Here is a 22,967-nt window from a genome sequence, read left to right as displayed (position 1 = left end):
CAGAGTTTCAGCGTCCGAAATTTCAGATGTTCTTATAGTGACGTCTATGGGGTTTGTGACGGTGCCGCGAAAGTATCCGAATTTTCAAGCATGTCCGAAAAATCGGCAGCTGACTGTATTGGCTTGCTATCTTCATGGCAAGCCAATACTATTTTCTGTGGCGGCCAGTGGCGGATCCAGAGGTGGGGCGGTAGGGGCGATCCCCCCCCCCCCCCCCCCCCAAAGCATGTGTCAGCCCTCCCCCCCGCCTGCCTGCAGTGCCTGTCTCTCCTCATCCCTACCCTACCCCCCCCCCCCCCCGGTCAGATGAAGGAACCGCCCCCCCCAAAGTTGGCACCTGGATCCGCCCCTGGTGGCGGCAAACATCTCAAGATGACTCATCATCACCATCATGTATTGACCCTTCAGGACCCTTAACTGACATTACACCAGGAGGGTTAACACTGTTGAAATTACATATAAAGGAGCGAATGTTAACAAAGAACCAACTACGTAACAACAAGTACAGAGCACGCAAGGGAAAACCAGATTTCAGCATCTATGTTCACCAAAAAGAAAAGGGGTAGAACACAACGATGAGAGGGAGCAAATAATTAAAAAGAAAAGGTAACAGAAAAGGAGAAGCCTTGTAGTAAGATATTGACAATGAACTGGACACTGAAACACAAGTCAGAGTCAAGATACATTAATTATGGCAGTAAATATAGAAACTGAAATAATGAACTTTTTAACCAGAGGAGAGAAGAGGTCAGGTCAAATCAGGCTGGGTATGCATGGATGCAGTGTGGGCTTTATTCCTGTGTGTGGCATGTTATAGTGCTTGTATTGATCAACATTATGATATAATAAGCTCACCTGCCATCTTTGTTGCCCTTCCTTAACCTAGTGAGGAAATATTCTCACCTGCCTGTCTATGGCACAAAGAAATTAGTTCATTTCATAGAATTATCAGTCCCAAAAACATTATTAATGGTGAGGAGAATAGTGCTGTGAGTAATTTTACACTGACGATAGACAAGGTGTCATATTTTGTAACGGTTATGCTTAACAGCCTTTTGCCCCTCGTTAGTGACATGCACAGTGCCATCCCTGTCCCTGAGATCACCTATTTCATTTATCGACACCGTGGTTAGACATCATATAATGGCCATTTACTTCATGAAGTAGAATAAGCGTTTTAGTTTTACCAGCTTTAATACTAATGAGGTGTTCACCTTAGATGTGGTCGACCCTATACATCTAGGCCTTGACAAGGATGTGCACCAATCCAAGAATTTCATTACGCGCAGAATGCGATAAGAACTGTGGTAGCCAGAGTGCACAAAACTTAGAAAACACGGTGCTTTGACCATCATCCGAAAATAAATATTAACAAAACAAAGAGTGCTGTAGCAAGAATGTAAGGTTTGTTCTTATTGACACATGTACTTTTACTCTTCAGCGAGACCGAGTTTCCCTGGCTAAAACTCTTACATGCATTAAGGGACCCAGAAATGGTTTTTGAAATTTTGTCAGTGTTTAGGCAACATCATCATCAAATCATTCGTAACATAAATTAAGCGGTGCACCATGTATCAAATATATACCCTCCTTCTCGCCACTACTTTGCCTCCTCAACTCGCGAAACATTTAGGCGTTGCTGGCAACCACTGCGCACTCGGCGAGTTTAGCTCCATCGAGTGTGCTTCGCAGCGCACGCCTTTGGGCAACAGAGTGGTTGAGATCTACTCTGCCAGGTGCCACCACACTACTAGCCGTTCTTATTTTGTTCTCGTGTATGGTGGCAATCTGCAAAGGCATGCAAACAAACAAAAAGTATTTGAGAACGATCACTGATTAGCGTAAACTCCGGCAATGTGATTGTGCCTTCAGGGTGAAATTGCAGCTGCAGATGCGTGGATCCTGACGTTGATTGTATAGCGAGAGCTCGATGCTCACAGCAGCGACAAGCTCAGGCGACTCCGCCAGCCAGATGCCTTACAAGCCTCAAATGATGTCGCAGCTTTACAAGTCACCAATCACTAGATTTGCCCCACACAACTCAGCTAGGGATATTGATGGTGTCCGAGTAAAGAAACCTCGAGATAAACACTGCTGCACAGCTCGCGTCAACACGGAGCACATTGTAACACAGGCCGATGACGCATGCTGCCCACCGGAGGTTTAGGAACATAGACTGGACATATCCAATCAGATCGGTCACTGGTGCCACATAACAAGGAAGAATGCTACGTAGAAAGGGTGCGAGAAGTTGAAGACTCATTCAGCTGAGCCGCTGCGATCTGTAGCGATTCACATATTTAAAGCCTTGCAATAAATTACACAGTTGACGCAGAGAGCTTAAATCGGTCTGCAAATGATTCTTAGGGCTTGCTTTACCGGCTCAATGCGTTTATACAAAATCGTCAAAAACTGTTTCAGGGTCCCTTTATAGCTCAGTGCATGCCAAAGCTGAATGTATTGGAATCTTCTCAAGTGTTTTTGAATGTTCTGATAAGATGTGCACACGATGCGAGCAGGTTAAGTTCATTCTGTAACTTACGCCAGCACCAGCGGTAGCGATGGAATATATGATGACCAGAGACCGCATTTTAGGCAAACACCTATTTTGTTCCTTGCATTCCTATCGCCCCACTTTGATATACGAGCACGAATTAGAGGTTAAGAAGGGCTTTTATAGTGTTTTTATACTGCCTATAAATGCCTATTTTTGGAGTTGGTGCCTAAATGCCTATAAGTGCTTGTAATGCCAATTTTCAAGATCGGCACATATATGAACATTATTTAACCTCAAATATCGCTTTTGTGTGCAGTTTGAGGCCATTGTTCATGTTACCGGGCAACAGTGACTGTTCAGAACTCTATGGGGTTAAACCTAGTCCTCTAGTTCAACCAGCTTCTGGAAAACAACAACTACCCACAGTTAAATGGGATGCGCCGGCCACCATACGCCGGCGCGTTGACATGGTGCGAGCAGTTGGCGAATGCAAAACCATGGAAAGCCATCAGGGGAAAGGAGAGGGAAGAGCAAAAGAAAGAAAAATGTGATGTGCACACCACCTTGGTTTTGTTTGTAATTTACTTCTTAAGGTGTTCACCGACAGGAGAGAAACTGACCCTACACAATTTGACTCGGCCAATTTGAGGCATCCCTCCCTTCTGGTCTTTTAGCGGTCTGGCTGTCCGCTCCTGTACTGCCCTTCTCCGCCATGCCGAAAAGAAAGAGACTCAGAAGTGTGTTGATTCGACTGTGGGTACTTGACTCACCATGCTACAGAATAAAAAGACAGACCATATTCTGCGAACCGTGTGAAAAAAAGGACATTTGCACGGCTATGTTCAATTGTTGGTGCCGTTGTGCCATCATAAACAATAATATTTTTTGCTTTCCTGTTGTAGATACAGGTTGCGCACATTTTTGTTTTGAAATTATTCGCATTTATGTAAAAATTTATTGGGCCTACATTTATGATGTTGGAGGCCTAAAACATGTTTTGCATCCCCGTTTTTGGCACCTAAAATTCACATTTTTAATGCCTAGAAATCGGTAGAAATCACATTTAAATTGCAGGGCAGCTTATCGACAAACAACGACCGTGTTCGTTGCTATCACTGCACTGTGAGTGTTACTCGCTTTGCTTGAAACAGGTTCACCCAATAAAGAGTGAAACCTTTAGTTGATGCCCCTGGCTGCTAAATTCTTCAGCATCAAAAAACAACAAGATATTATTATTACAGCTTCCACATACCATCATAGCCTATGTGCTTAATTTCAGAAAATTACATAATCCCCATAGGTCCCTGTAGCCATCTTTATTGAGAACTGACCTAATACTCGATTACATGGCTAAAGAAAAGCTCTTTGTGTCCTTAGTTATGCCAGATCCAGCTGTATAGTATTAATAAGTTAAATCTTTTGATTATCGTGCTACACCAATTTGGTTGCAACTCGAGGCTGTTATTGCCCTGAGAGCTCATTCCTTTACTTTTAATGTGATCAGGTTTCACTAACAAAAAGTGTTACCACTTGTCGCAGGCCGCGCCGCAATGTTTAGAAACTTCACGATTGTTTCAGACTGTTTTGTCAAGATTACGTGCAGGCCATGAGTAAGTGAGTTCATTCTAGATTTAACGTGAGCACCGGTGATAATGCTGGAAGATTCGATAAGGCATGTATACACATTTTACAGATGAGCAGATTAGTCGAAGCCCAACATCCGTGCTCGCCGTTATCTTGGTAAAGTGAGTGTCACTTGTACTCTGAGTCTTTCCTTTACCGGGCTCAAGTTCGCTCAATAAGGCATTTCATCCTTACCGATTGCGTCCTGCTTTTCTTCAATGTTACAACATGGCATTATTAAAAATTGTAATGGTGATGTACAAGGGTCAGTCAAGCCCGTAGCAAAGAACTCGAGGCATCATTAATGACGAGTGGCTAAACGCAACAAACAAGGGTCCAGTGGCTTGTTTGAGGCATTCTGGAGTAACATTTACCTTATTGATAACAGGGCATGCATTTCATTTCAGAAAACAATGGTAGGTGAATCAACCTAGTACATGATCTTTCCCATCTATCTGTTCTGTTCCTATGACAGTACTTCCAGTAGAGTGCCAGCCATACTACATAGCACTGATGGCACAAAAACATTAATCAGAGCTTGAACAGTGCCTCTACATTAGTGCAGTACTATAGATCAGTCAAACAAGCTACAGGCACAAATAATTAAACAGCTGTCAAAATAGAACAGCTGACATACCCACACACAACTCTGGTTGACGTGCAAGTGTGTAGCTGAAATTGTCAACAGCAATGCATTGTTGTGACACTTCATTTGAACATAAAGAGCAAGGCTGCTTCTTACCGCCTCTTCGAGCTTCTCAGAGGCAAAGATTCTTGTCTCTTGACACAGCTGCCGGACACTAGCCACCAGGTCACATATCAGTTGCCGTGTCTGCATCTACAACAAACAACAAAAAAGCTTTATTCCGGTGTACAGCGAACACTGCAGACCGAGGAAATTGGGCTAAAGGTGTTTCAATACCCCCAACTTTCCTTCGGTAGTTCAGGCACATGTCGCAGCATAAAAATTTCAAAAGTGTTATTCACTGATTATACAGTATTATACAATGTTATACAATGTCTCAGTTACACAGTGCTATGAAGTAACTACATTGAATAAAAATGTAATAATAACAAATACAAACAATGTACACTTCATCAATCAAGCATACATAACAGTAGTTTAAAAGATCTGCAATTAATAGCTGTAAAGTCTTTATTACATATAAATGACCATAACAAGATTACCCAATTTAGAAGGCAAGACAAGATTATTGTGTTATTTTTAGAGCTGTGCGAATAGCAAAATTTTGGGTGCGAAGCAAATTCGAATATTGAAGTGTGAGTGCGAATTGAATCGAATATTTTTAGAATATTTCTCGAATATTTCTCGCATATTTTTCTAATACTTCGAAGCGAAATTGCAGAAAAAAAAAGTTGGAGAGGATTCCTAAGCATATTCTTATGAGATAGCAACACGAAAGTGTTTCTTTTCGCTAGGTTGAAGCACAATGTAGAGGCCGAATTGTATTTATGTACATGATTTGGTGCAACCAAAGTGTTGCCAACAACACTTTACATGTGGTAGGCAAAGATCCCATTTCCTCAGCCTCTCCTCCTCTTTCAACTTCTGTGGAAGCCCAACTGACGTGGCAGACAAGGGTGTGCTCCCTTCAAGTTCGGAGTTCCAAATCTGCCTCGTAGACATCGATATATAATAACATCTGAAATTTTGGATGCTAAAAAGCTTCGGCGTCCGATTTTTCGGACTTCCTGCCCAAATTTTAGGTCCAAAACAGCATTAATTGAGCCCACACCTCAGCCACACCTTTCATCTCCATGTTGGAACCAGCGTTTTCTTGAGTTAATACACTTTCGACCATAGCGGAGCTTGAAAGGCAGCTTTGCCGCAATGTGGGGTTGTAATGAGGCGAAGCATATTGAAGATCTCGGGACCACTTATAATCGGACGTTGACTGTGTCTTGGCTAAGTTCGACCGTAACAGAGCTTGAAAGACAGCTTTGCCGCAATGCGGGAGTGTTATGAGGTGAAACATATTGAAAATCTAGGGACCACTTCGAATCGGACGTTCTCTCTTCGCTAAGTTCGGCCGTAACGGAACTTGAAAGGCAGCTTTGCCGCAATACAGGAGTGCAATGAGGTGAAGCATATTAAAAATCTGAAGGGGGCACTTTCAGTCGGACGTTGACTGTATTTGTTCTTGGGAAGTTCGAATAGTAAAAATTGCAGTGCGAATCGGATCGAATAGCAAACACTATTCGAAAAATATTCGAAATTTCAAATATTCGCACACCCCTAGTTATCTTACATTTTTCCCAATAGAAATCGTTTAAAATACTTGAAGGAAGGTTACAGTTTAAATGTTCCCTAATCAATTTGTGGATGAGCATTTAAAGTATGAGGTATGATAACCGAAAGCTTTTGAAGGCCATAATGTGTTTGTGTTGTATCAAGTCATAACGTTTATCTCAAACATCGTAAGATGTGTTAACATTTAGATATTGTTGTTCAAAACTCTTTTGATCATTTCTGAGAAGTTTGTGTATATGAATTGATAATTTCTTAGAGGGACACTAAAGAGGAAAACGATTTTTCGCATATTAGTAAAGTACTCTTTTACGATGCCAAAGACACCATGCTTGCTGTGAGAAGACGCTTAGTAAGCGAGAAAACATGCAAAAACAAAATGTGGGTGGCGACGACACCTTGAAGTTTCTGCACCATTCGCCGTGACGGCACATGTTTTGATGGTGCCTACTAAGGTCTACGTAGTTCCTAATCGGTAAAAATGAAGTACATTGTCCTCTGAGGGAGCCATAGACTTAACATCCCAAGTTTAGGTTAAATTTGTTGAGCCAATGGCGCCAAAATACGATAAATATAGTACAGTAGAACCCCACTGATACGTTTTTGAAGGGACCGTATGAAATGAACGTAAGAGACGGGAAACGTAAGAGCCGAGAAACAGGAAAAACGACAAAATATTTAGTGGTACAGAATTTTATTTCAATGCTTACGAGCAGCACGAAAATTGGCGCGCTTAGCCGCGATCTAGTCGATGGATAGAAACGCGGAGCTGGGGACGGCCTCATCAACAGAAATGTAATCACCGTACGTGATTTTTTTAACACCAACAGCTGTAGGCATGAAAGAACTAAGCACATGCAATCACGACCAGCGCGGCGAGTCCGACCGCGAACCGCGCGCACGACCATGCGAGCTCCAACCAGCTCAAACTCCTCCCGTCCTCCGACAAATAACGATGATGATGAGTCTACGCCAACGTGATGGCAGAAGTGAATGCCAATCTCGAAGGCCTTGCTTTCGCGAGCAATTACGTCATAGACGCCATGTTTGTGCAATACAAATCTCAAAGGCTATGCTTTTGTCAATAGTAAATGTCAATCTCGAAGGCCTTGCTTTCGCGAGCAATTACGTCATAGACGCCATCTTTGCAATACGAATCTCGAAGGCCATGCTTTTGTTTGCATCAATCGAAAGATCCTGTTGCTTGCGCCTCTCATGCGGCTAATATTACGGTCAAACCAGGCCAAGCTGCGTGAAAATGCACCATGGCCGCTCTCTTCGGTAGTCACTCTGTCGGCTCCGAGCGCACTTGGCAACGTATCATACGGGAAGGGTCCGATAGTTACGACGTAACAGCGGGGTTCTCAATACATTGTATCCTATGGGAGCTATGCCGGGACCGGCGGAAAACTACGTAACAGCCGGGAAAACGCAGCAGTGAGGAACGTAACAGCGGGGTTCTACTGGTACTTTGAAATCCATGACGTCACGTGGGGAGATTTCGGCGCGAAGTTTAATAGTGAGACTTTGAACTTCGTTTTCTCCTCTATTATTAAACTTATGATGGCGAAATTAACGACATTAAGAGTTCACAGAGCACAATTTATCGATCTAAACCGATTCATTGTTTCTCTTTAGTGTCCCTTTAAGATATATTTGTGGAATGTTCAGCAGACTGTGTTTTAGAAATGCACCTTTCGTGCTTTCACGAATTGACAGACTTCCAATAGCACGTATTGAAAGCTTCATTAGTATTGCAGTATTGAAAGCTTCATTACATTAGTCTCTTTAGTTATTGCTCATATTAGTGTGCAATAATGGAAATGAGAATATACAAGTGAGTAGCACAATAGCAGCTTTATTCCAAAGGGTAATGCGTAACGAACTTTATTTATTATGACTATAGAATGAGCAACTGTGATGGATGAATAATTGATCTGATCTGACCACAACATTTTCTCATGAAATACAACTCCAAGAAACTTGATTTTTGATTCGTGTGCATTGTTGTTTCCATGATACTTCAAGCAAAACACATTGTGAATGTTTTTATTCTTTTATTCTTGCTTTTAATGCTTTTATTCGGAATGCTTTCAATCCAGCAAGTAGGCCATGTGCCTCACCTAAGCGTCACTCAATCTAGTCAGTACAAACAAATTATCCATACATAGACTCTCAATAATTCAAACTCGAAGGGACCCCAGGATTATGTTTAAATTACTGAAAGTTTGAATTATCAAAGTTCTCATAGATATGACTCGGGGCTACATACCAACTTGTGTTGTAAGGAAACATGTACATATACAGTCCTGCCAACCCAGGGACCTAAAAATTCTGGAGATTCGTAAAGTAGGGGTGGGGGCGATGCAAGGACTGGCAGGTGCATTTTTATTTATTGTTTCTAAGGGCCACAGCAATGTCACACACAGCTGTGAATGATTGCCAGTAAAGTTTCTAGACGCCAGCAATCATACTGATACACGTTATTATACGGCGCACGCACGCCTGTGTAAATAAGGGACAAAATGGCCATGTCTTGCAAACATCTCGTCAGCCCTTTTCTAATTTTAGTACTTTTTCTGCACGACAACAGCATCCTGCGGTGAAAGTAAGTGTTCCGCACATGATAGGCCAAGGCCAGACCATCTCAGTTTTTTGCTATTGCTACAACAATTACATAGACACTCCCGCCACATTTTTCCCATAGCCCTGCGCATAGTAGTATGTTCTATGTGTGAGTGAAAGTGCCTGACAGCTTGTCGAAGATTGTGGCTGAAGCAAGGAGGAAATGTACCGGCTGTGTCACCATTGTGCGAAAGGTGCATGGAGGGATCCTGGATTGGGAGAGGGGGGGGGGGGGGGGGCTCTGCGTGGTTTCGGCAGAAACTGTGTACTTTGTGTATCAGCCACGGTTGTGCGCGTCGTATATTGACAGAGATTAGCAGACGGCTCATACCTTTGCGCGTGCTGCATCTCATCGTAAAGTTTGCGTTGAAGTGATAGACAGCACAAATGTTGCTTCGCTCATAGCAGCGGCCGTGTTTCTTTACACCTGTGCACCAGTGTTTTGTTGAGTTAAGCCAGGTCGGATGAAGGAGTTGGCTGCTAGCCCTACTTCGTATAATAGTCCAATTTATTGCTATTGTCCTCATTGCTTTGCATCGCGGCAAAACTGACTTCTTTTCTTTCTTCCTCACTCAACACGCAATTTTTTTATGCGCGCTTTTTTACGCATGTAAGCAGACAATTCGCTTTAGCTAGAAGTGACAAAGGCAGCAGATATTTTCAGGGATGGATGAGCAAGCAGTATGAACAGCCGAAATGATGCAGTGGAGCAGTTTGAATTGAGTGGCTTTAAACAACATTGAAAACACATAGTGGGCCAACCAAAAATTGTAAATTTGTTTGAATTAAGTGAAAGTTTGAGTCATCACAAGTCTATACTGTATCTGCATAGCTGGAAACAAGAGGTGCTGAATGATTACAACAATGCCGTGACAGACGCATAACTTTTGAATGCTGCTGCACTCACGGCTGTAACTAGGGCGGGGGGTTGAGGGGGTACTGACCCTTCCCCCCAAATTTTTCCATGCTTTAACTTTTCGGGTGATGCTAAAATATTTACACGCCTTCACAGCGACCACCAGTTGCCAAAGTTAGCCGTTCTAGACAACCCCCCCCCCGAAAAATATTCCTAAGTATGGCCCTGGCTGCACTTCCCTCAATGTGTACATTCCTCAGTGACTGCTTTGAATACAATCTGCACACAATGTCATGGACTATGTTACTAGCCGTAGTGACATTGCGACAAGGCTACATAAATACACAACCTGATGATACATTCTTCATGTAAAACTAACTCAAATGTGTTACGTATGTTCAGCTAGCAAAGCAAGCCTGTTTCCTGAGCTCTAGGACTTAAGAGTACAAACAGGAGTTTAAAAACAATGAATTATCACCACACAAGGTGATACAATGTACAATTATAATTTTTATCATACAAGAGTACGAACTTTACCGACAAGTAAGACAACGCAGAAGGCTTGCTCACATTCTCTAGCAAGTGACCTCCAGGAAAGACGTGGTCGATCGCAGAGGAAGTCTGAGAGGCGGCCAGGAACAGCTCGTGTTCCACCACAGCATTTGTAGCTGACGCAGTCTTGATTCTGAAAATTGGATTTGAAAAAGAATGGTGTCAGAGTCAAGAGGTCCTCAGCAAGAATAAGCATCCCTCAGAAAGATGCAAGATGCCTAAACAGCAGAGGGCTGCTACATAGAGAAATGGAAGCAGCAAGAACATAACAAGCAAGGCAATGTTGGATAGTACTTTAAAATTAAATATAATGTGATAAATTGTCACCAGAAGAAAAAAATACCTTCATCAACCAATCTTCTAATCTTTCCGTCTCAGTGCAAGTTCTCTGTGGCTAAGTGCCCAGCTCTGCTGCAGAAGGTTGCCCCCAATCACCCGTCCATAAAGGGCGGTGAAATTCCCCAGCCAAGGTAAAGCCGCACCAAGAAGGGCCGCTACACTCCCTTTTGACATGAAGAAAACACACCTCGAAAGTGGGGGCTGGAGGGCACTTCCACTATGCCAATATCGCAAGTAGCAACGTAAGTACACGTCACTGGTAGGTATCCTCTCAAGTTTAGGAGAACACTGGAATGCAAATAAAGGCCTGTGCCAGAGTTCTTCAATCGCACGAGTATATCGGCTCCATGCCAGACACCATCTTTTCACCTGAAGGCATCCTGAAAGTTACCGAAATTTACATCATCCTGTGGCATCGATGGCATCAATGCTAAAGTGCTCATAAACACCAAAGAAATCATGAGCGTTATTTTGTCTAATATTTTTCAGCAATCACTCTCATCCAGCATTGTTCCTCACGACAGAAACGGTGGGTAAGACCGACCCAGTTCCAAATGCACGTTCTTGTAATTACCGACCTACATCACTAACCAGAATCTGTAAAAAATAATGGAACATATAATTGATTTGCAAATTGTTAATTTTCTCACCTCAGTTAAATTCTTTTATCCTAACCAACATGCATTCCAAAAAAGACTCTCATGCTATACTTAACTCGCACTATGCCTCTATGACTTAAGCACTAAGTGTGGACCTTAACACACCAGTCGATGTCCTGCTTTGGGAAGCTTTGAGAAAGCTTTGATAATGTCCCTCACAAACCCTACTACTAAAGCTCTCTCAATTAAAATCTTAAGCCACTTGTCTTCAATTGATACAGGACTTTCTCACAAACCGCATCCACAATTTGTAGCGAAGCTAATGATATGTCCTCATCCCTTTCTAACGTAATCTATCTAGGCCCTCTCCTCTTTTTAATTTATATCAGCGACTTACCCAACAATACTTAATCTAACGTTTGCCTGTTTGCAGACAATTGTGTAATCGACCAGTTTATTAATAATGTTTCAGATACAAATACCTCCAGTCTCATCTAAACGGGGTAGAGACATCAAATTTGTGGCTTGTGTGTTCTTCGTTTCAAACGTTTCTTATTGCTCCAGGAAGCATGGTACGCACTCAAAGATTCATATATTCCTGGTAAAATATTTAATAGCTCACTATTTATGTGAATGACTTTCAGTTTTGGTTTCTGGGTGTCGCGGTGGACAGTGACAGCACGACAACGTGTGCCCACAAAGCTGTGACACACACAGTGCTGCACCATCTACTCGCACACACGTGTAAGCAACTGTCCAGATGCTTTCGACACTCACTAAAATTTTGTAATAGAGAATTTTAGTGCGTATGGTATTCCGGTATAAGCAGAGGTGTTTGAGGAATACTGGGTTACCGCGCAATGGCACTGACATCTTCTGACGCTTTGGACAATCACAATTATAGGCATATTTCTTCGTTTTTGATGAGTGTCCTTGACAAAAATATGTTTAAAAAGGCAACACATTCAAAATTACGTCGCTGCCAAGAATTTGCACCAGCAGAGAAATAGCATATACTAGGCTTCTGCAATAACAATTAAATATTAATTAATCGATTAATAAATAAATTAATTAATGCATCAAAATCTGGACATGCTAGTGGCTGAAATTCTAGAGGTCTGCTGATTGTGAAGCCACCAGTTGCAGAAAAAGAAGTTAAAAGACATTTTTGTGTGTCCCACTTCAGAAGCCCACAAGTGATGCCACATTGATGAGTGAGCAGTGTGTTTATGTTTTGCAGATGATACTGCAGCCTTAGAACTTTCCTGAAGATACTTCTTCTAATTCTTGCTTCCTGCAATGACAGTGAAGACTGCAGTGATTGTAAAGATTCGGTGTGTTTTTTTTTTTTTTTTGTCGTCGGTTCCAGATGGCACGTCAGTTTGCTATCCTCTGCAAATTTATCCATGAGCATGTCCAGATATTGCAACTAGTATGATGGAAGAACTCTGCGTCTGTGCAATGTTGCCAACTCGAGATAAGCCAGCAGAGGCACTCACGTTCGGACAAGGGTGGAGACGGCCTCACTGAATGTTGTGAGCTGCTGAGCCTCTTCCTCAGTCAAGGAGCCTCTGTGATGATAGTGGTGATGGCCGTGGCGTCCTGTTTGGAAGTGCCTCGGCCGCTCCTGCCACAGCTTCATGCTGGCATCACACTGTCAAAACGGGGATAACACTGGCACAGTAACTCCCTTCATACATGATGAGTCACACACTGACACATCACGCTTTATCTGTGCATGTTTCAACTAATTCTGCCATGCTGTGCTACCTGTACCTGTAATATTAATGAGAACTAACAGACAGCAATGCCAAGGAAAGCATAGGAGATGTTATTTGTAGTAATTAGGATACATATGTGAAGAAAGTAAAGTGGACGAAAAGATAACTTGCCGCCGGCAGGGACCGAACCTGCAACCTTCAAATAACGCATTCGATGCTCTACCACTGAGCTACGGCGGCGGTCATCCTCCCGTCCACTTTATGGGGTATATATGTGCATTTAAATCTAGGAGTGTTAGTCAGCGCCACTAGTAGCCACGAAGGCGAGTGTGGAACACTCTTTTCTGCCTGTTGGCGTCACGTAGCATGTGACGCCAACATGTGACGTAGCATGTGACGCCAGTGCATTGTGTTTCTGCAGTGCATTGACATAAAAATATTACATACGTGTAAAACATAGCATCTATGACATGCAAGATATAAACATACCCTGTTGCGGCACAGGATTTGGGTGCGGTTCTTGTGCACTATACAAATGTAGCCCGGAGGCTGCACCCAGGCCTCTCCGTCCACTTGAACAGGCACTCCTTCATCCCCAGTCACTGTGATGCGGACTGAGCGGCACTGTGATCAATTGGAATGAAGGTGTTAAACAGGCCCTCTCTCACCATGGTCAGAAAACGCTGCCCATCGGTAGTCGAGCTCCTGAGAACACATGAGCCAAACATTATGGCACAGCACGCGGCCTGGAATTTACAATTAATTCTCAAGGTCAGCGAAAGATCACTCCCTCTTCTCTCTGCAAATGATGCCATATACTCAAATGACTGTACCGTATACCCAAATTCACGGCCACTGGCTGATTTGAGCCTTGTTGGCTGCATAGTTACTGCACCCGCCGCGAGTGGCCGCCATGTGCCCACGCGCGCGCGTGATCTCACTGAAGGTTAGTTGCGCATTCAAAGAAAAAAAAAGAAAATGCACTCAAGGTCACGACACGCATGTGACGTGACTTCTTTCGCCCGTGCCATCCCTCCCTGCTTAGCTTCCAGCGCATTCACTGAGACGAGACAAGAAAGAAAGCAATTACAGCATGCAACAAATCTCTGTAACTCCACTCGTACTTGACGGATTCTAAAAATTCTTGCTGCATTCAATTCGTGAGACAACAAACTTCCTTAGTAAAGCCATTCGATGGTTACTTGGAAAAGTGTTGCAGAGCCCCTTTAAAAGATGACCTGCCATATGAACGAATATTTGCATTTACCACTTCTTGGAAATTTCTAGAAGGGTAATTAGTAATTAATCACATGCAGTACCAAGAAATTTGGGGATGTCTTGCAAAACTCTCATCAGTCATACGTCATGGACAGAAGTGGACAGGATTGACACCAAGTGTGGCAAAGGCAGCTATTTCCTCTAAAATCATTTTATTCGCTGCCCTGAAGTCATAGAACATGTGACAATGATCCCATCTCCAAGCAATACTTGGCATCAAGGCTCCATTTAGTTACATTGACCATTCTAACCTGTGCAGTGCTTTGCTTTCACACTTTTTAAAACTATGGAGAAGAAAACAGCAAAAGAGAAGGGCTTTGTTGTGTCCACAGCAGGAAGGTGCACTGGAAAGAAATTCTGGGGTTTGATGTGAAGAAAGCACTATATAATAACGAGGCGTGCTGTAATGTTAGACTGCAGATTAATTTTTAGCCTCCTAGGGTTCTTTAATGTGCATGTAAGTCAAAACACACGAGAATTTCGTGCACAGAGAAATGCGACCACCGACTAGGGTTGCCACCTTTTCCTGAAACAAAAAAAAAAACCGGCCCCAAACCGGGATGGGTTAACAGATTAAATTAATGTTGAACAATAGGTGCTATGTCAAGTCTTTGGCCTGCAGTGCCATTTAATGTAACAGTGTTTTCCTTGAGCCAAAAGACCTAATGCACAAACAAGAACAGCAGACTACACTAACCAACTAGTCGAATTGCTGGCAAAAATACCCATGATTGAAATGACACTTGGCTTATTGCTCTGAATGTGTGCTGCACTGAAAAGCAACCGCAATACTTCGCCCATAAAAAGCTCTTCTTTATGTCTGAATCCAACAGGCCAGTGGCATTATCGACACAAATGAACGTTAAAATGTATAGAGTGCATATGCCACAAAAATGTCGGATATTCATGTACCATACACATGCAATAATATGCTCTATTCCAATGATCGCTGCACTTAAAGGGATCCTAGAAAGTGCTTGACTAATAGCATAAGAGTTTTGGTGATTGACGATAAATATTTATCGTCGTAGTTGCTGAACTGAATCTTATAAAACGAAAAAAAAAAATAAATGATCGCGATATTATGGAGAAAAACGGCCAATGGCAGCTGGTGTAGACCGGCAACTGGCCCACCACCAAAAATAAACGCCAGGCCTGCGCTGAAACCACAGCAAAGTCACAGCGAAAGCTGGAAGAGCGGCGTTTCTAGAGCCCGTTAAGCTCTCTTGGGCTACAATACAAGTACGCTTGCAAGGTACCCACTACGCCATAAATCACAATTTTTGTGAAGTTGGGAAGCACCTACTAAGCCATTATTCGTCATTCTGCGGAGAAGCAAGGCACCAGCTACACGTCTGTAAGGCATTATGTGCACTTTGTTGATGACGCGACGACTCATGACGATGAAGAATTATGGCTCAGCCCTTTGTAATGGGTGGGAAGCTTTAAACGGCCCACCAGTTATGTAATTGCATTGGGTGACGCCCAGTCGCCATTTCCCTCTCCCGCCATGCTGTATAACATACGTTGACGTGGGAGAGAGACGGGGGGGTGAAGAACTTTACTGAGACCCCGAGGAAATGGATCATGCGCTTATGGGCTTCCATGGCAACCAATACAAGTACACTTGCGAGGAACCCACTACGCTAAAAATCATTGTAATTTTTTAGAAGTAGGACAGCAGGCACTGTGCCATTTTTCGTCATTCTATGGAGAGCCGTGGTACCTGCTAAACGCATGTAAGGCATTATGCGCACTTTGTTAATGCTGTGCCTGATGACGATGAAGAATTATGGTGGAGCCCTTTGTAATGGGTTGGAAGCATTCAACAACCTACTCGTTGCGCAATTCGCATTGTGTGATGCCTGGTTACAGAATTCGCATTGTGCGACGCTTGGTCTTATTTTACTCTCTACCATGCTACATTACATATGTTAATGTGGTTCTTTCCCGACATGAAGTCTGTATAGGACCTTTTTGCAAAGCAGTTTCAAGCACCGGCATGGCTCAGAAGTTGAATACTGGGCTCCCACGCAGAGGGCCCAGGTTCGAACCTCGTTCCATCCTGGAATTTTTTCTTATTCGGCTTTTTTTTCTTATTTCGAGAGATAGTGGTTACGGACACTGGCGGCGGCGGCGGACAACCACGGCGCCAAAACGGGCGCTGAAATGATCTCATAACAGCTTTCGCTGTAAAAAACCGGCCAGGCCGGTCTAAAACCAGACAGGTGGCAACCCTATCACCGAGGCAGGAATCGAAGCTCTCGTAGCAGTGCAACACCACCCTAACAGGCGTGCCCAGGAAGGAAACATTCACGATGACACTTTTCTCCGTGTTTAAAAGACAGGAAAATCAGCAATGAGCACCTGTGCAATTCTGTGGTGCTGCAAATTGATGACTCTGGATGCTGCCATTTGTACGGTACCAAAGACGGCAACCACCTCCAGTATCTTGTCATCTATGGCCGGCGCATAAAAGACCTGCACAGAAGCAACAAGCAAATGCTCCAGTTGCTCTTTCCAATGCAACACATCTTTGATCACGAAAAGCACAAGAATGCTGTCTGGCACATCATTCTATTATGGATAAATTCAGCTTTTTATAATCATGCCAGTTAATTAATGTACAGGGATGTTATCCTGATTGATATCTTGATAAACCCACTACTCACCACGGCAGACTTGATGCCATAGGTTAGCATAAGAGGGTTTATTAGTCAGCTGCCACCCCGTGCAAAGATCACGTGCCCTGTGACGCCCTCAAAGAGTGTTCCACACTCACTGCCTGGGCTACAAGTGGCACTGGCTAACATTCCCAGGGATCACGTGCACAGAAATACCCAATGAAGTGGACGGGGAAGCGCCTTCTGCAGTAGCTCAACTGGTAGAGCAAAGGTTGTGACTGCAGATCCCACTGACGGAAAGGGTGATTTTTCATCCACTTCAATTAATTTCACTTAACATCACAATTAGTGCACTACAGTAAAAGACAACAATTCATGTTGAACACTGCAATGGCTGTCGTAAAAACAGACAGCATACACCATTGTGCTCACCTCATGATAACATAAGGGCCGCAGAGAACCTACATTATTCTTGTCAAAAATTTTGTACACACAAGCGTTCTAGTTCGTTTAGGAGATCCTTCATTTTTTCTTATACTTTGAACACATGAAAGCTAGATGCTTATTCGATTCAGTAGCATATTACAATAATGTAAAAAGCAACGATGCTCGGGCATTCATTGTCCTTGCTTTTAAGTGCAAAGCATTTCTTAGCGAACCTTTGGCACTTATCGATCGATACATAGGCAGACACAGAAGTAAGTAAGTAAAGTAAGTAAAGTAAGTAAGTCAGTCAGTCAGGTAGGTCTGTCTGTCTGTCTGTCTAGCCGCCTACGTCTGGTGGGTGCTCTCCTTATCGCCTCCTTAACTTGGTGTAGACCAAAATTGGCATGGGAGGGTAAGATGATTCAACGAATATGGCTGTCTGATAATGACATGAATAACGTAAAAACCCTGTCGCGTATGTTGTCAAACCCTTTCCTCCAGACACGTTTACCATGGGCCGTGGTGTACGGGTATGCCCCACAGGTGATTGACAGTTTATATCTACCCAGGAACGGCGAGAACAAACATTGGTAATTTAAATGCGAGAGCGTTAAGAAAAACCGACATCAGCAGTGTTGACCCGATGAATGAAAAGAATAAAAATTAGGATCCCAGCAGGAATCGAACCCAAGCATTCTGCGTGGCAATCAGGCATTCTACCACAGAGCCACGCCAGGTCTATAAGCTGGTTCGGAAAAAAAGGACAGACTGTTGGGCGAGTTGGTAATTCATTCTGGAAACAAATAGCGTGAAAAAACGTGGCGTGAAAACGTTTCTTCTACTAGTCCCACGTTTTTTCGCGCTATTTGTTTCCAGGAAAAAAAGCCTATGCACGCCTAATGTCGGTGCAACGTCAATTATAGTTGTGGTTCTGGCGATCTAATTTTACAATAAATCAATAAACACTACATATGTACTCCTACGATACAGGCGCCATATCAGATTAACGTCTGTGGTTCCAGTGTTAGCTCCACTTTTATAGCAGTCCAATAAACATTACACTTGTATTCCTATGATTCAGCAAGCTATATTGAAGCACTGCTCGACCCCGGATGAATACATTAACGAAAGTTACGTATGATATTCACATCACTGCACCATAAGTGCACTTAGTTTTGATAATACTGACGTATGTACTCTAACGTGAGGGCTGACGTTACGTCGCACCATAAGTTACCCTTTGAACGCCAGTGTTGTCAACATGCCTGGTAAGCCAACGATGTGCACACAGCTAGTACACTTACAAAAACACGTTGATCCACCTCGTAAGGCTTGGCTCAAAGCCATAAAATACAGCATAGAAGTACTCGCTGACTGCTTCGCATGAAACCGATTCCCACAACGCGTGGAATCTGCCAAATTGTTTTTTAGTATGACCCACTGAATCATTAATTTCTGTCAAAAATGTAATGATCTAATTACCAAAAGTCAGCTGTACAACGATTTAAACATATGGATTTACTACGTGCTTTTCTTCATGATGTACAATTATGAAAAACATTATTAAACCATTAAAGGGGCCACGACACCCAAATTTTGATCATAAACTGTGTTATGTGGGTTCATCCTTGTGTGTTCACAAACAAGCTGGCAAAATTTTAGGGCATTTGGTCCAACAATTAATTTATAATTGAATATTCTTGAAACAAGCGAGCGGCCTGGGAGTCAAGCAACACTCGTACTCGCGAGCCGTGACATAGCAAGCTGCTTGCTCTGCGAGCATCTGCATTCCAGCGAACGGTTTTGTTTTGTGGTCATCTGCGCATGCAATCGAGCTGTTTCAGCTTTCTTCAGCTTGTCACTGAAACTGAACAATTTGGAGCAGCTGATACTTTGGTAGAAGACAATGGCTCCGCTCCATGCAGCACATGACGTCACACAGGCCACGACAAAATGGCGGTTGCTGGGCGGGCTTTATAACCGGTGACTTTGAGGGCTTATTTTGCACTGAAGTATTATTTTACAGTCCATTTTTCATATATGTACAGGCACAATAGACCCTGTACTTCTATTTCTCGCTGAAAACCGCAAATTGTTGGGTGATGGTGTCATGGCCCCTATAGTGAAATTTAATACAGTAGAATCCCGTTAACTTTGAGGGAATCGAATGGAAGAACTTTGTTTAGGTCCTTCATGTGTGAACTAGCACGTAGTGGGCCGCTCCCATGACAGGAATCATACAATTATTTGTGTATAACTAAGTTTGAACAAAATAATGTTCTATTATATACTATGTTCGATAATGCACACGGTACAGCATGCAATGCAGCCATCGATTGATAATTTGGAATTGAAGGTGAGTGACTAAATATCCAAATATATGGTGCCTGAAATATGAAATCTGCCAGAAAATCCTAAAGCCTAAACATAAGCACAGCACTGTATCCCAATTTCGTAGAGAGGTGGTGCATATGCTGTGCACACAACATATCATGCAAAGCCTATAGTCTCAATTTCTGTGGTATGTATCATCACAATTGCTAACAACACACATAAGTTTTGCATGTGGCTAAAGTTTGCCAGAAATATGGTCCATGACAGCTCGAAATTTTGTTCAAAGTAACTGCTGCATCAATCTAGGAGTTCTAATTTGTGGGTGTTTTTCCATTATTAGATATGGCTCTGCTGGAGCTAACTCGCAAGTTCAAATTATCTGTCATTCTGAATTAAGAAATTTCCAATATACTAAGCACATTTCAAATGAAAAAATTTTCAAAGCTTTTGTTTTTGCATTTGACAGAACCTGCAATATGATCTCATGATGCTGTGGCAGCTACAGTGCGACACACTAAAGAGGCATAAAAATATATTCACATCATCCTCTTTGCTTCCACCCCAGAAGTTGGAGCCACCTCCATAACTGCAAAAGAAAGAATAACATAAAACATGCTCAATTAGTAAGCACTGCCATGACTGCCTGCATATTTTAAAGGAGTGGTGACAGAAAATTTGTGAAACTCTGTTTTTTGCTCTTAATCAATGTCTACTGACTCGATAATAGCGGCAACGAAACTCATTTGCCCCAGCGCGAGACAAATGTTTAATTATATGCTCGTATGTTACGACCGGAGGCAGTTTCGATTTCGAAGAGCACTCGGTGGCCTCATGACGTAGCCGGCCTATTCGATCAGGTGACCGCGAGAGCCAGTGACGTCACTGGCCAGCTTCTGCCATGTTGTCAGTGCTGTTGTTTCGTCTGCTGTGTTGAGCAGGTGTTGAGCGTTGCGAGTGCTTGTTTCCTTGATCGTCAAACTACGTTGCTTATCTAGTGTGGCGATGGATGAAAGAGCTGGGAGGAGTGCAAAAATCAGTAAGAAAAGCTCGATTCACTTTGCGAATCTCGCCGGCAGCTGCGATTTTGTTCTTGTCGTCGTCGTCCAACTGAGGCGACGTTTTCCGCCACGCTTGGAGTAGCCGCAGCATTAGACGTGTTGAAACATTTTCGCTCCGATCATTCGTAAAGTAGCAGGATGAGAAGTGAGGAAGGAAGCAGTGAAATCACAACATTGGCGCTCTGTAACAGTGTTTATGCGTAACATGCAAGTGACGTGATGTACGCTTTACTGACTCGTATTTATATCGGGCATTGCCGTGTTCTCAAGGCATACCAGTCCCACGTACACACGTCGGAGGGCCGAAGCAGTTATCTGTCCACTCCGCAATATGATCCCGGCAGCAGAGAGCTTTAGTTAGTCTGTAGACTTCCTAAAGTTTGCGGGTACCTTGTTACCGGAGCTGTTGACGGCTGCAGCAGTAGCAGCAACTGTGGAGCCCGTGGCGACATCTTGTGGCGTTTTGTCCAACTACAATATTTTTTTTCTATTTTTTCCATTGCGTTGCTGTTCTTGTTGGGAAAAAAAGCAATGAGAATACTGTCAGTTGCTAATTATCTCACTGCTAATGCTTTACACAGAATTAGTAAGCAGGTAAGTCGCTGCGATGTTATATTGTAGGTCTCTGGTTAGGCTATGCATCATCAGGTGTCGCTACCAGCGTTGTCCGTCTCGTACACGCCTCCGGTAACCCGGCGAGAACTCGTGACATACGTGGTATCCGCTTGATGACCTCATCGTCTTTTGCTTCTATTTACGATTCGGCACTTTCACGAACTTCAAAACTCAATTAAAATACTTTTTCGGCTGTATTTGTGGCTGATATTGTACAGATGGCACCTATATGCACCCATTAGTGTGATTCAACAGTCAAATTGTGTCCGAATTTTTGTGTCACCACTCCTTTAACTGACCATAAAGGAAGAAAGACAGGGTTTGATGCCATACAAACTACTAGTACTCTGCCATTTGATGCAGCAAGCCTGAATGCCATGTTGGTTCTTTATCCGATGGCATGTGTCCACTATGACACATGTCATCTCTGTGAGCAGGCAAGAAATTGGAACTAATATTATAAGCTGCTTTCAATGTCTTGTGTTTCGACTGTGAATGCATAGCAGCAAGCTGAGATGTTGACAGCCCAGCACAATTTTGTTCACTGGAAAAGACAGTAATGTTATGCTTTATACAACTGATAGTATTCCATTAAGAGAATGATGGTGATTTCATTTTGTTTAAGTAATCATGCCTTCTCTACATTTTGTCTACAGGAAGTATCCACCTAATGTTGAAGGCGGTTGCTGCAACCTGATGTTGCAAATGTGATCGCTAGTTTTCCATCATCAACTAGGCATTCATGAAGGGCGTAAGAATATTATCTTCGTCAAAGGTGCTTATCATATTTTTTATCTCTAGTAACTGTACTTGGCTATATTCTGCACCTTAATTTGCAGCTCAATGGTGATTAGTGCAGTTACAAGTACTTTATTGCTTTGTGCAATGACCAATCTTTGCGACAGCATTCTTCAGATGCTTCGATGAAATTGCTTAGAAAAAGCCATTTCATAGATTGAAATCAACTCTTATAGTAAGTATAGCCGCACAGCGTAAACTTCATTTTTGCAAGCCCCTTACCTGGGTATATTAAGCACCACAATGCCTTGGAGGGAAGGCAATGCTATGCGGTGTCCATCACACTCCAGCTGGACCCTCTGCTCCAAGTTCTTGTATGTGCGTTGCAACAGCTCTTTGCCACCCAGAACACCATACCACATTAAATTCTTGGTTCGAGACCTGCAGTACATACAGCATGTAACAATCTCACTCGCAAGAAATTCTGGACAAGCTGTACAAGTTTTCAAAATTTTTCTTTTCAACAGAATGGATAGGTCGACTAATTGGTACTAAATGTTCATAAAGAACTTAAAACACAAATAAAGTGCCTGTAGTGTATGTACAGTCAACGTCCAATTTTTCGGACTCCCTAGGGACCGCGAAATCGTCCAAAAAATCGGGCAGTCCGGAAAAACGAATTCATGCTTTTTTATTCCGCTCAAGCGATCAAATCGCCACAGCCACGTCCGAAATAGTTTTAATGCCTCCCAGCACACTTATCAGGAATTTTGGTGCGCGCCCAGGCTCTCGCAAATACATTCGGTAACTGCC

The 22,967-nt window shown here is 43.0% G+C and overlaps 1 protein-coding gene across 1 annotated transcript in view; it reads right to left on the bottom strand.

Annotated features, from left to right (window-relative positions):
* LOC119388252 (diacylglycerol kinase eta) overlaps positions 1–22,967 on the bottom strand; it is a 232,814-nt gene that overhangs the window by 15,087 nt on the left and 194,760 nt on the right. Inside the window, exons 21-27 of the mRNA XM_037655924.2 lie at positions 22,437–22,595; positions 20,284–20,329; positions 16,727–16,840; positions 13,571–13,705; positions 12,860–13,014; positions 10,441–10,555; positions 4,863–4,958 (exon numbers count right to left, since the gene is read on the bottom strand). Of these exons, the coding sequence (XP_037511852.1) occupies positions 4,863–4,958; positions 10,441–10,555; positions 12,860–13,014; positions 13,571–13,705; positions 16,727–16,840; positions 20,284–20,329; positions 22,437–22,595 (820 nt within the window). The remainder of the gene's footprint in view (positions 1–4,862; positions 4,959–10,440; positions 10,556–12,859; positions 13,015–13,570; positions 13,706–16,726; positions 16,841–20,283; positions 20,330–22,436; positions 22,596–22,967) is intronic.

The sequence above is a fragment of the Rhipicephalus sanguineus genome, chromosome 3 (genome assembly GCF_013339695.2).
Source record: "Rhipicephalus sanguineus isolate Rsan-2018 chromosome 3, BIME_Rsan_1.4, whole genome shotgun sequence".
NCBI classification, from domain to species: domain Eukaryota; kingdom Metazoa; phylum Arthropoda; class Arachnida; order Ixodida; family Ixodidae; genus Rhipicephalus; species Rhipicephalus sanguineus.
The sequence above is the reverse complement of the archived record's forward strand: the minus strand, read 5'-3'. Positions and strand labels throughout refer to the sequence as shown.